Below are 12338 nucleotides of genomic sequence, written 5' to 3'. Positions count from 1 at the left end.
ATCGTCAACTTTATTTCACAATCGACTAACCTAAATAAACGTCATCCTTTTCATGTAGTTTGAGAATCTCACACCAATCCTTAAACAACAAAGACACAAACTCTACCGTGGAAATTACTTTGAACATTATTTCCCAGACATGCACACTGCAAACCCATAAATAGTTGTGAGCCTTTTTTGAGCCATTTTTTCATGTTTAAAGATAATCTAGAAACTACACGGCCATGAACAAGTAAATCTGATTGTGAAGGTAGTACTGTTACTAGGTTCTCAAAATGGTGAATAAAAAGTATGAAAAAGTTCTCATTTCACAAAAGCGCAAACAAAATAGCAGCAAATATTTCTGGATTTATTGTACTAGACACATAACAGATCACCATTCAATAGACACCTCTATCTTAAGATGCTGATTTCAATCCAAATTGATCATTATCATTTGGACTTCGGTGACAGTATTCCTCACTTTGAAAGGTTAGCAACTCTCAGGGCCAAAGGTGTCTCAATAGAGAGGTCCTATTGGATATAGAACTTGACATCTGTTATCAGGACACCCATCTGTAAGAGAGACAAGACACTTCGCAACCAAGATGGAACTGGGAGAGCCCAGCCAAAAGATGCTGAGACGATTGATGGAGGATGGAAGGCCGGAGCAACTGCTGCCACCAAAACTCTTCTGTAGCTAGAGGTGAGCGTTTGCCAGGACTGTTCCAGGGTCAATCACTTTTTCTCCAAGGAACAGAATATGCTAAATGTTGGCCAAACCATGGTGCAAACAGGTGATTTTTATCACTGTGACCTGCAACAGTTATCGCTACAATGAACAATATAGGTACAACCAGTAATTCCTGGGTTTGATGTCGTCGTAGGTCCCAGCGATCACCAATTCTTGTCGCAGGTTGCGATGACCACGGCAAATATGTTTTTTGTCGCATGCATTCATGATCACTGGTCGCAATGACTAAATCACTTTTCTGCAGGGCACTTTATCATACCACTTGTTGAACATCACCAACTATACCCACCTTCATGCGCTGCGATCTCCCAAACATGTTTTTACTTCCCGCTTCTGTCTCCTTGAGCAGATCAACGATTCTCAGACAATGAAAGTAGTTGATGTCTGAATGAAAGATAAAATGAATTTTATGTTAAATTCGCTAAAATTTCCTAATCCTACGGATGTTTTGGTCCAGGCATGATTGTCCTGTTGTCATGAATATGTTGCCGATTGCAGCAACAAAAATTGCCTGTTTGCAGGAATCAGTGTCAGTATTAAATAGCATTTAAAAACGTTTGAAATACATTTCACCTGTGAGAGACCTGCAACACATCAGGTGTTTAAATCGGCTGTTCAAGGGACAAATGTCTCAGCACCGAATCCAAACGTCGGCCATGTTGACGAAAATAACGTCTTACCATATCAAGTTTGAGAAAAACATCTGCCAATGGCTGGGCACCTGCAAAAATGACACACCTCATCGCAACAGAGGTGATTATGATGACATATATAATCTTGTGACATCACCCGGTGGACCAGCAGCGTGCGTTTTTTGGTAGGGAATGACCAGCCAAGACAAAAGTGGACCCATTGCAGCAATATGAGGCCTGATATCCACTCGGAAGTTTCTCGGGTTTTTAAATTCCCATCATGGTTACAGTAATGAAGAGCAGTACAGCTTCTTTAAGAGCATTTGGAAGGAGATGTCAACATAACGAAGGAATCTGATGCAGTTGAAGACTTACACGTTCCCTGCAGCATGGTTGTTATCTCCTCCACCGGAGAGTGTTCTCACCTGCCATAGCTGGTGGCAGTGATGACGAGTTTTCTCACCTGCCATAGCTGGTGGCAGTGATGACGAGTGTTCTCACCTGCCATAGCTGGTGGCAGTGATGACGAGTGTTCTCAACTGCCATAGCTGGTGGCAGTGATGACGAGTGTTCTCACCTGCCATAGCTGGTGGCAGTGATGACGAGTGTTCTCACCTGCCATAGCTGGTGGTAGTGATGACGAGTGTTCTCACCTGCCATAGCTGGTGGCAGTGATGACGAGTGTTCTCACCTGCCATAGCTGGTGGCAGTGATGACGAGTGTTCTCACCTGCCATAGCTGGTGGCAGTGATGACGATTGATTAACCAATCTGAAAGAGAATGGTCAAGGTTGCTTAATCTTAATCCCTCCTCACAAGACTACTGCCGCTGACATATGACATGTATGATGTCGACATGCGACCCACCGTCATTGGATCGATGATGGGATCTACCATGGACCATCATAGAATCTATGATGAGATCCGAGTGTAAAACACAGTTTGTTATTAATCATCATAGATCCATCCATGTGCCAATCAATGATCCTATGAGGGAATGTTATGCATGTGAGAATGATGTGACATATCAAGTAACAATAAATGACTGATGGAAAGTGGAAAGTTAACGGACCCCGACACTGACACTGATGCAGATGACACTGACGCATGAGCCACGACAGAATACCCCTGATTTTTGTCGGTGGTATGAATATGACTGGACTTACCCAGGAACTTTAATTACTAGACTCACCAAGTAACTATCATGACTGGACTTACCAAGTAACTATAATTACTAGACTCACCAAGTAACTGTAATGACTGGACCTACCACCCACTAACTATAATGACTGGACTCACCCAGTAACTATAATTACTAGACTCACCAAGTAACTATAATGACAAGACTTACCAAGTAACTATAATGACTGGACTTACCAGGTAACTATAATTACTAGACTCAACAAGTAACTATAATGACTGGACTTTACTTACCCAGTACATTTAATTACTAGACTTACAAAGTAACTATAATGACTGGACTCACCAAGTAACTATATGAAGGGACTTAACAAGTAACTATAATGACTGGACTTACCCACTAACTATAATGACTGGACTTACCCAGTAACTATAATTACTTGACTTATCAAGTGACTTATTGTAATGAATATCTATTGGAACATTGTCCATGCTTCTTCCCATGCTGTAGCTGGAATGGAATAATTCTACGTTTGAATTATGTGCTCGTCATTTTTGGAAGAATTACGAAAGAGAAATGACGTATTTTACTCTTCTTGTCAAGTAAACATTCATTCGGTTATCGGCTAATCTTCATCACTGATCTGGGTCATGGACATTTCTTTCAAACAACTGGTAACTGTTAATGTTAATTAACTAACTAGCAGTAGAAGTAGAATGACTGTGGCAATTAATGATAATTTATCAATTGACTGATCAGTGACATTTCGAATATATTTCTGTCATCATATAATATACAAAGTCTACGCCTATGCATACCAGAATCCCAGGACCAGAAATCTGCAGAATTATGACGGGGACACTTTATTGATGTCATGATGTTGTTGTTGCTGTTGTCGAAAGTAATGTCACTGGCGTCTAATAGACAGAAGTAAGCGTTAGCTGCTGAGCACAGAGCTACTCAGATAGAGAGAGAGTAGTCAGCATGGTCAGAGACAGTCAGAGAGAGGCCTCGGAGTCAGAGGAGCTTACAAGGCTTGCTCATTCATTGCTGCATAGTGAGTATCATACTCATAGTCATACTCACAGTCATAGTCATAGTGCATGCAGTTTACACGTCATTTTGACTTCGTCTTTACATCTGCTTTTCAAACTATCCAACACTGTGACTTGACATTTCATTGATGGTCAACTTCGCTTTCTACATTTCCATCGTAAAATACTGTGGCTAATTACAAACCTCGTTGTTGTTGAAGCCAAAATATTGTGCAAAAATAGGATTTTTTGGAGATGGTGTTGCTGACAATTTCGTGAATGCTAAAATTACCGTACCACTTATGACCTTGACCTCAAAAAGTAAATACACTTGGTGTCTATTTATAGATTAGCACACGGCATTATTTACGACGAGACGCAAGCAGGTAGCCAAGTACTGCCATGCCATCTCGTGTAAGTCTGTGAAACTATGGTCCTGTTACAGGACTGGTAACTTACTCATGAACTGGTAACTCCCGAAAAGCAGGTCCTGTCATTATTGACCCTGTCCCTGGACAGGTGGTGTCCCCTTAGATAACCAAGTCCTGTCACTGTTGACCACGGTCATGCAGGTTGTGACAATTGGTGTCCCCTTAGATGACATTGACACTGTCCTGTCACTGTTGACCCTGGACAGGTTGTGATAATTGGTGTCCTCTTAGATGGCCAGGTCCTGTCACTGTTGACCCTGGACAGGTTGTGATAATTGGTGTCTTCTTAGATGGCCAGGTCCTGTCACTGTTGACAGTGGACAGGTTGTGAAAATTGGTGTCCCCTTAGATGGACAGGTCCTGTCACTGTTGACTCTGGACAGGTTGTGATAATTGGTGTCTTCTTAGATGGCCAGGTCCTGTCACTGTTGACAGTGGATAGGTTGTGATAATTGGTGTCCCCTTAGATGGACAGGTCCTGTCACTGTTGACCCTGGACAGGTTGTGATAATTGGTGTCCCCTTAGATGGCCAGGTCCTGTCACTGTTGACCCTGGACAGGTTGTGATGAGCGGTGTCCCCTTAGATGACCAGGTCCTGTCACTGTTGACAGTGGACAGGTTGTGATGAGTGGTGTCCCTCAGATGACCAGGTTCTGTCATTGTTGACCCTGGACAGGTTGTGATGAGTGGTGTCCCCTTAGATGGACAGGTCCTGTCACTGTTGACCCTGGACAGGTTGTGATAATTGTGTCCCCTTAGATGGCCAGGTCCTGTCACTGTTGACCCTGGAGAGGTTGTGATGATTGGTGTCCCCTTAGATGGACAGGTCCTGTCACTGTTGACCCTGGACAGGTTGTGATGATTGGTGTCCCCTTAGATGGACAGGTCCTGTCACTGTTGACAGTGGACAGGTTGTGATGAGTGGTGTCCCCTTAGATGTCCAGGTCCTGTCATTGTTGACCCTGGACAGGTTGTGATGATTGGTGTCCCCTTAGATGACCAGGTCCTGTCACTGTTGACAGTGGACAGGTTGTGATGAGTGGTGTCCCCTTAGATGGCCAGGTCCTGTCACTGTTGACAGTGGACAGGTTGTGATGATTGGTGTCCCCTTAGATGGCCAGGTCCTGTCACTGTTGACAGTGGACAGGTTGTGATGAGTGGTGTCCCTTAGATGTCCAGGTCCTGTCATTGTTGACCCTGGACAGGTTGTGATGATTGGTGTCCCCTTAGATGACCAGATTCGGTCACTGTTGACAGTGGACAGGTTGTGATGAGTGGTGTCCCCTTAGATGGCCAGGTCCTGTCACTGTTGACAGTGGACAGGTTGTGATGATTGGTGTCCCCTTAGATGGACAGGTCCTGCCACTGTTGACAGTGGACAGGTTGTGATGAGTGGTGTCCCCTTAGATGGACAGGTCCTGTCACTGTTGACCCTGGACAGGTTGTGATAATTGGTGTCCCCTTAGATGGCCAGGTCCTGTCACTGTTGACCCTGGAGAGGTTGTGATGATTGGTGTCCCCTTAGATGGACAGGTCCTGTCACTGTTGACAGTGGACAGGTTGTGATGATTGGTGTCCCCTTAGATGGCCAGGTCCTGTCACTGTTGACCCTGGACAGGTTGTGATGATTGGTGTCCCCTTAGATGGACAGGTCCTGTCACTGTTGACAGTGGACAGGTTGTGATAATTGGTGTCCCCTTAGATGGACAGGTCCTGTCACTGTTGACAGTGGACAGGTTGTGATGATTGGTGTCCCCTTAGATGGCCAGGTCCTGTCACTGTTGACAGTGGACAGGTTGTGATGATTGGTGTCCCCTTAGATGGCCAGGTCCTGTCACTGTTGACAGTGGACAGGTTGTGATGATTGGTGTCCCCTTAGATGACCAGGTCCTGTCACTGTTGACCCTGGAGAGGTTGTGATGATTGGTGTCCCCTTAGATGGCCAGGTCCTGTCACTGTTGACAGTGGACAGGTTGTGATGATTGGTGTCCCCTTAGATGGACAGGTCCTGTCACTGTTGACAGTGGACAGGTTGTGATGATTGGTGTCCCCTTAGATGACCAGGTCCTGTCACTGTTGACCCTGGAGAGGTTGTGATGATTGGTGTCCCCTTAGATGGACAGGTCCTGTCACTGTTGACCCTGGACAGGTTGTGATAATTGGTGTCCCCTTAGATGGCCAGGTCCTGTCACTGTTGACAGTGGACAGGTTGTGATGATTGGTGTCCCCTTAGATGGCCAGGTCCTGTCACTGTTGACCCTGGAGAGGTTGTGATGATTGGTGTCCCCTTAGATGGCCAGGTCCTGTCACTGTTGACCCTGGACAGGTTGTGATGATTGGTGTCCCCTTAGATGGCCAGGTCCTGTCACTGTTGACCCTGGACAGGTTGTGATGAGTGGTGTCCCCTTAGATGGACAGGTCCTGTCATTGTTGACCCTGGACAGGTTGTGATGATTGGTGTCCCCTTAGATGGACAGGTCCTGTCATTGTTGACCCTGGACAGGTTGTGATGATTGGTGTCCCCTTAGATGGCCAGGTCCTGTCATTGTTGACACTGGACAGGTTGTGATGATTGGTGTCCCCTTAGATGGCCAGGTCCTGTCACTGTTGACAGTGGACAGGTTGTGATGAGTGGTGTCCCCTTAGATGTCCAGGTCCTGTCACTGTTGACAGTGGACAGGTTGTGATGAGTGGTGTCCCCTTAGATGGCCAGGTCCTGTCACTGTTGACAGTGGACAGGTTGTGATGAGTGGTGTCCCCTTAGATGGCCAGGTCCTGTCACTGTTGACCCTGGACAGGTTGTGATGATTGGTGTCCCCTTAGATGGCCAGGTCCTGTCACTGTTGACAGTGGACAGGTTGTGATGATTGGTGTCCCCTTAGATGACCAGGTCCTGTCACTGTTGACAGTGGACAGGTTGTGATGATTGGTGTCCCCTTAGATGACCAGGTCCTGTCACTGTTGACAGTGGACAGGTTGTGATGATTGGTGTCCCCTTAGATGGACAGGTCCTGTCATTGTTGACCCTGGACAGGTTGTGATAATTGGTGTCCCCTTAGATGACCAGGTCCTGTCATTGTTGACCCTGGACAGGTTGTGATGATTGGTGTCCCCTTAGATGGACAGGTGCTGTCACTGTTGACCCTGGACAGGTTGTGATGAGTGGTGTCCCCTTAGATGGCCAGGTCCTGTCACTGTTGACCCTGGACAGGTTGTGATGATTGGTGTCCCCTTAGATGGCCAGGTCCTGTCACTGTTGACAGTGGACAGGTTGTGATGATTGGTGTCCCCTTAGATGGCCAGGTCCTGTCACTGTTGACAGTGGACAGGTTGTGATGATTGGTGTCCCCTTAGATGGACAGGTCCTGTCACTGTTGACAGTGGACAGGTTGTGATGAGTGGTGTCCCTCAGATGACCAGGTCCTGTCACTGTTGACAGTGGACAGGTTGTGATGAGTGGTGTCCCCTCAGATGACCAGATTCTGTCATTGTTGACCCTGGACAGGTTGTGATGAGTGGTGTCCCCTTAGATGGCCAGGTCCTGTCACTGTTGACAGTGGACAGGTTGTGATGATTGGTGTCCCCTTAGATGGCCAGGTCCTGTCACTGTTGACAGTGGACAGGTTGTGATGAGTGGTGTCCCTTAGATGTCCAGGTCCTGTCATTGTTGACCCTGGACAGGTTGTGATGATTGGTGTCCCCTTAGATGACCAGATTCGGTCACTGTTGACAGTGGACAGGTTGTGATGAGTGGTGTCCCCTTAGATGGCCAGGTCCTGTCACTGTTGACAGTGGACAGGTTGTGATGATTGGTGTCCCCTTAGATGGACAGGTCCTGCCACTGTTGACAGTGGACAGGTTGTGATGAGTGGTGTCCCCTTAGATGGACAGGTCCTGTCACTGTTGACCCTGGACAGGTTGTGATAATTGGTGTCACCTTAGATGGCCAGGTCCTGTCACTGTTGACCCTGGAGAGGTTGTGATGACTGGTGTCCCCTTAGATGGCCAGGTCCTGTCACTGTTGACCCTGGACAGGTTGTGATGATTGGTGTCCCCTTAGATGGACAGGTCCTGTCACTGTTGACCCTGGACAGGTTGTGATAATTGGTGTCCCCTTAGATGGCCAGGTCCTGTCACTGTTGACCCTGGACAGGTTGTGATGAGCGGTGTCCCCTTAGATGACCAGGTCCTGTCACTGTTGACAGTGGACAGGTTGTGATGAGTGGTGTCCCTCAGATGACCAGGTTCTGTCATTGTTGACCCTGGACAGGTTGTGATGAGTGGTGTCCCCTTAGATGGACAGGTCCTGTCACTGTTGACCCTGGACAGGTTGTGATAATTGTGTCCCCTTAGATGGCCAGGTCCTGTCACTGTTGACCCTGGAGAGGTTGTGATGATTGGTGTCCCCTTAGATGGACAGGTCCTGTCACTGTTGACCCTGGACAGGTTGTGATGATTGGTGTCCCCTTAGATGGACAGGTCCTGTCACTGTTGACAGTGGACAGGTTGTGATGAGTGGTGTCCCCTTAGATGTCCAGGTCCTGTCATTGTTGACCCTGGACAGGTTGTGATGATTGGTGTCCCCTTAGATGACCAGGTCCTGTAACTGTTGACAGTGGACAGGTTGTGATGAGTGGTGTCCCCTTAGATGGCCAGGTCCTGTCACTGTTGACAGTGGACAGGTTGTGATGATTGGTGTCCCCTTAGATGGCCAGGTCCTGTCACTGTTGACAGTGGACAGGTTGTGATGAGTGGTGTCCCTTAGATGTCCAGGTCCTGTCATTGTTGACCCTGGACAGGTTGTGATGATTGGTGTCCCCTTAGATGACCAGATTCGGTCACTGTTGACAGTGGACAGGTTGTGATGAGTGGTGTCCCCTTAGATGGCCAGGTCCTGTCACTGTTGACAGTGGACAGGTTGTGATGATTGGTGTCCCCTTAGATGGACAGGTCCTGTCACTGTTGACAGTGGACAGGTTGTGATGAGTGGTGTCCCCTTAGATGGACAGGTCCTGTCACTGTTGACCCTGGACAGGTTGTGATAATTGGTGTCCCCTTAGATGGCCAGGTCCTGTCACTGTTGACCCTGGAGAGGTTGTGATGATTGGTGTCCCCTTAGATGGACAGGTCCTGTCACTGTTGACAGTGGACAGGTTGTGATGATTGGTGTCCCCTTAGATGGCCAGGTCCTGTCACTGTTGACAGTGGACAGGTTGTGATGATTGGTGTCCCCTTAGATGGCCAGGTCCTGTCACTGTTGACCCTGGAGAGGTTGTGATGATTGGTGTCCCCTTAGATGGCCAGGTCCTGTCACTGTTGACCCTGGACAGGTTGTGATGATTGGTGTCCCCTTAGATGGCCAGGTCCTGTCACTGTTGACAGTGGACAGGTTGTGATGATTGGTGTCCCCTTAGATGACCAGGTCCTGTCACTGTTGACAGTGGACAGGTTGTGATGATTGGTGTCCCCTTAGATGACCAGGTCCTGTCACTGTTGACAGTGGACAGGTTGTGATGATTGGTGTCCCCTTAGATGGACAGGTCCTGTCATTGTTGACCCTGGACAGGTTGTGATAATTGGTGTCCCCTTAGATGACCAGGTCCTGTCATTGTTGACCCTGGACAGGTTGTGATGATTGGTGTCCCCTTAGATGGCCAGGTCCTGTCACTGTTGACCCTGGACAGGTTGTGATGATTGGTGTCCCCTTAGATGGCCAGGTCCTGTCACTGTTGACAGTGGACAGGTTGTGATGATTGGTGTCCCCTTAGATGACCAGGTCCTGTCACTGTTGACCCTGGACAGGTTGTGATGATTGGTGTCCCCTTAGATGGACAGGTCCTGTCACTGTTGACCCTGGACAGGTTGTGATGATTGGTGTCCCCTTAGATGGACAGGTCCTGTCACTGTTGACCCTGGACAGGTTGTGATAATTGGTGTCCCCTTAGATGACCAGGTCCTGTCACTGTTGACCCTGGAGAGGTTGTGATGATTGGTGTCCCCTTAGATGGCCAGGTCCTGTCACTGTTGACCCTGGACAGGTTGTGATGAGTGGTGTCCCCTTAGATGGCCAGGTCCTGTCACTGTTGACCCTGGAGAGGTTGTGATGATTGGTGTCCCCTTAGATGGACAGGTCCTGTCACTGTTGACAGTGGACAGGTTGTGATGAGTGGTGTCCCTCAGATGACCAGGTCCTGTCACTGTTGACAGTGGACAGGTTGTGATGAGTGGTGTCCCCTCAGATGACCAGATTCTGTCATTGTTGACCCTGGACAGGTTGTGATGAGTGGTGTCCCCTTAGATGGCCAGGTCCTGTCACTGTTGACAGTGGACAGGTTGTGATGATTGGTGTCCCCTTAGATGGCCAGGTCCTGTCACTGTTGACAGTGGACAGGTTGTGATGAGTGGTGTCCCTTAGATGTCCAGGTCCTGTCATTGTTGACCCTGGACAGGTTGTGATGATTGGTGTCCCCTTAGATGACCAGATTCGGTCACTGTTGACAGTGGACAGGTTGTGATGAGTGGTGTCCCCTTAGATGGCCAGGTCCTGTCACTGTTGACAGTGGACAGGTTGTGATGATTGGTGTCCCCTTAGATGGACAGGTCCTGCCACTGTTGACAGTGGACAGGTTGTGATGAGTGGTGTCCCCTTAGATGGACAGGTCCTGTCACTGTTGACCCTGGACAGGTTGTGATAATTGGTGTCACCTTAGATGGCCAGGTCCTGTCACTGTTGACCCTGGAGAGGTTGTGATGACTGGTGTCCCCTTAGATGGCCAGGTCCTGTCACTGTTGACCCTGGACAGGTTGTGATGATTGGTGTCCCCTTAGATGGACAGGTCCTGTCACTGTTGACCCTGGACAGGTTGTGATAATTGGTGTCCCCTTAGATGGCCAGGTCCTGTCACTGTTGACCCTGGACAGGTTGTGATGAGCGGTGTCCCCTTAGATGACCAGGTCCTGTCACTGTTGACAGTGGACAGGTTGTGATGAGTGGTGTCCCTCAGATGACCAGGTTCTGTCATTGTTGACCCTGGACAGGTTGTGATGAGTGGTGTCCCCTTAGATGGACAGGTCCTGTCACTGTTGACCCTGGACAGGTTGTGATAATTGTGTCCCCTTAGATGGCCAGGTCCTGTCACTGTTGACCCTGGAGAGGTTGTGATGATTGGTGTCCCCTTAGATGGACAGGTCCTGTCACTGTTGACCCTGGACAGGTTGTGATGATTGGTGTCCCCTTAGATGGACAGGTCCTGTCACTGTTGACAGTGGACAGGTTGTGATGAGTGGTGTCCCCTTAGATGTCCAGGTCCTGTCATTGTTGACCCTGGACAGGTTGTGATGATTGGTGTCCCCTTAGATGACCAGGTCCTGTAACTGTTGACAGTGGACAGGTTGTGATGAGTGGTGTCCCCTTAGATGGCCAGGTCCTGTCACTGTTGACAGTGGACAGGTTGTGATGATTGGTGTCCCCTTAGATGGCCAGGTCCTGTCACTGTTGACAGTGGACAGGTTGTGATGAGTGGTGTCCCTTAGATGTCCAGGTCCTGTCATTGTTGACCCTGGACAGGTTGTGATGATTGGTGTCCCCTTAGATGACCAGATTCGGTCACTGTTGACAGTGGACAGGTTGTGATGAGTGGTGTCCCCTTAGATGGCCAGGTCCTGTCACTGTTGACAGTGGACAGGTTGTGATGATTGGTGTCCCCTTAGATGGACAGGTCCTGCCACTGTTGACAGTGGACAGGTTGTGATGAGTGGTGTCCCCTTAGATGGACAGGTCCTGTCACTGTTGACCCTGGACAGGTTGTGATAATTGGTGTCCCCTTAGATGGCCAGGTCCTGTCACTGTTGACCCTGGAGAGGTTGTGATGATTGGTGTCCCCTTAGATGGACAGGTCCTGTCACTGTTGACAGTGGACAGGTTGTGATGATTGGTGTCCCCTTAGATGGCCAGGTCCTGTCACTGTTGACAGTGGACAGGTTGTGATGATTGGTGTCCCCTTAGATGGCCAGGTCCTGTCACTGTTGACCCTGGAGAGGTTGTGATGATTGGTGTCCCCTTAGATGGCCAGGTCCTGTCACTGTTGACCCTGGACAGGTTGTGATGATTGGTGTCCCCTTAGATGGCCAGGTCCTGTCACTGTTGACCCTGGACAGGTTGTGATGAGTGGTGTCCCCTTAGATGGACAGGTCCTGTCATTGTTGACCCTGGACAGGTTGTGATGATTGGTGTCCCCTTAGATGGACAGGTCCTGTCATTGTTGACCCTGGACAGGTTGTGATGATTGGTGTCCCCTTAGATGGCCAGGTCCTGTCATTGTTGACCCTGGACAGGTTGTGATGATTGGTGTCCCCTTAGATGGCCAG

The 12338-nt window shown here is 48.6% G+C and overlaps 1 protein-coding gene and 1 long non-coding RNA gene across 6 annotated transcripts in view; both read right to left on the bottom strand.

Annotated features, from left to right (window-relative positions):
- Positions 1-1844, bottom strand: part of LOC135501342 (uncharacterized) — a 54111-nt gene extending 52267 nt beyond the window's left edge. For 3 of the 5 annotated variants that reach the window (XM_064793406.1, XM_064793402.1, XM_064793403.1), the window contains exons 1-2: positions 1741-1844; positions 1023-1117 (exon numbers count right to left, since the gene is read on the bottom strand). In XM_064793406.1, coding sequence (XP_064649476.1) covers positions 1023-1117; positions 1741-1756 — 111 coding nt within the window. In that variant the 5' untranslated portion in view covers positions 1757-1844. The remainder of the gene's footprint in view (positions 1-1022; positions 1118-1740) is intronic. The other 2 variants (XR_010449582.1, XM_064793405.1) reach the window with 2 other exon arrangements.
- Positions 1845-2004: 160 nt separating this feature from the next.
- On the bottom strand, positions 2005-3829 carry LOC135501926 (uncharacterized). Its single transcript, XR_010449676.1, has 3 exons — positions 3745-3829; positions 2928-3015; positions 2005-2135 (listed from the first exon to the last, which is right to left on the bottom strand). It is a non-coding gene; the product is annotated as an uncharacterized LOC135501926 (long non-coding RNA).
- Between the last annotated feature and the right edge of the window lie 8509 nt (positions 3830-12338).

The sequence above is a fragment of the Lineus longissimus genome, chromosome 17 (genome assembly GCF_910592395.1).
Source record: "Lineus longissimus chromosome 17, tnLinLong1.2, whole genome shotgun sequence".
Lineage (NCBI taxonomy): Eukaryota > Metazoa > Nemertea > Pilidiophora > Heteronemertea > Lineidae > Lineus > Lineus longissimus.
The sequence above is the reverse complement of the archived record's forward strand: the minus strand, read 5'-3'. Positions and strand labels throughout refer to the sequence as shown.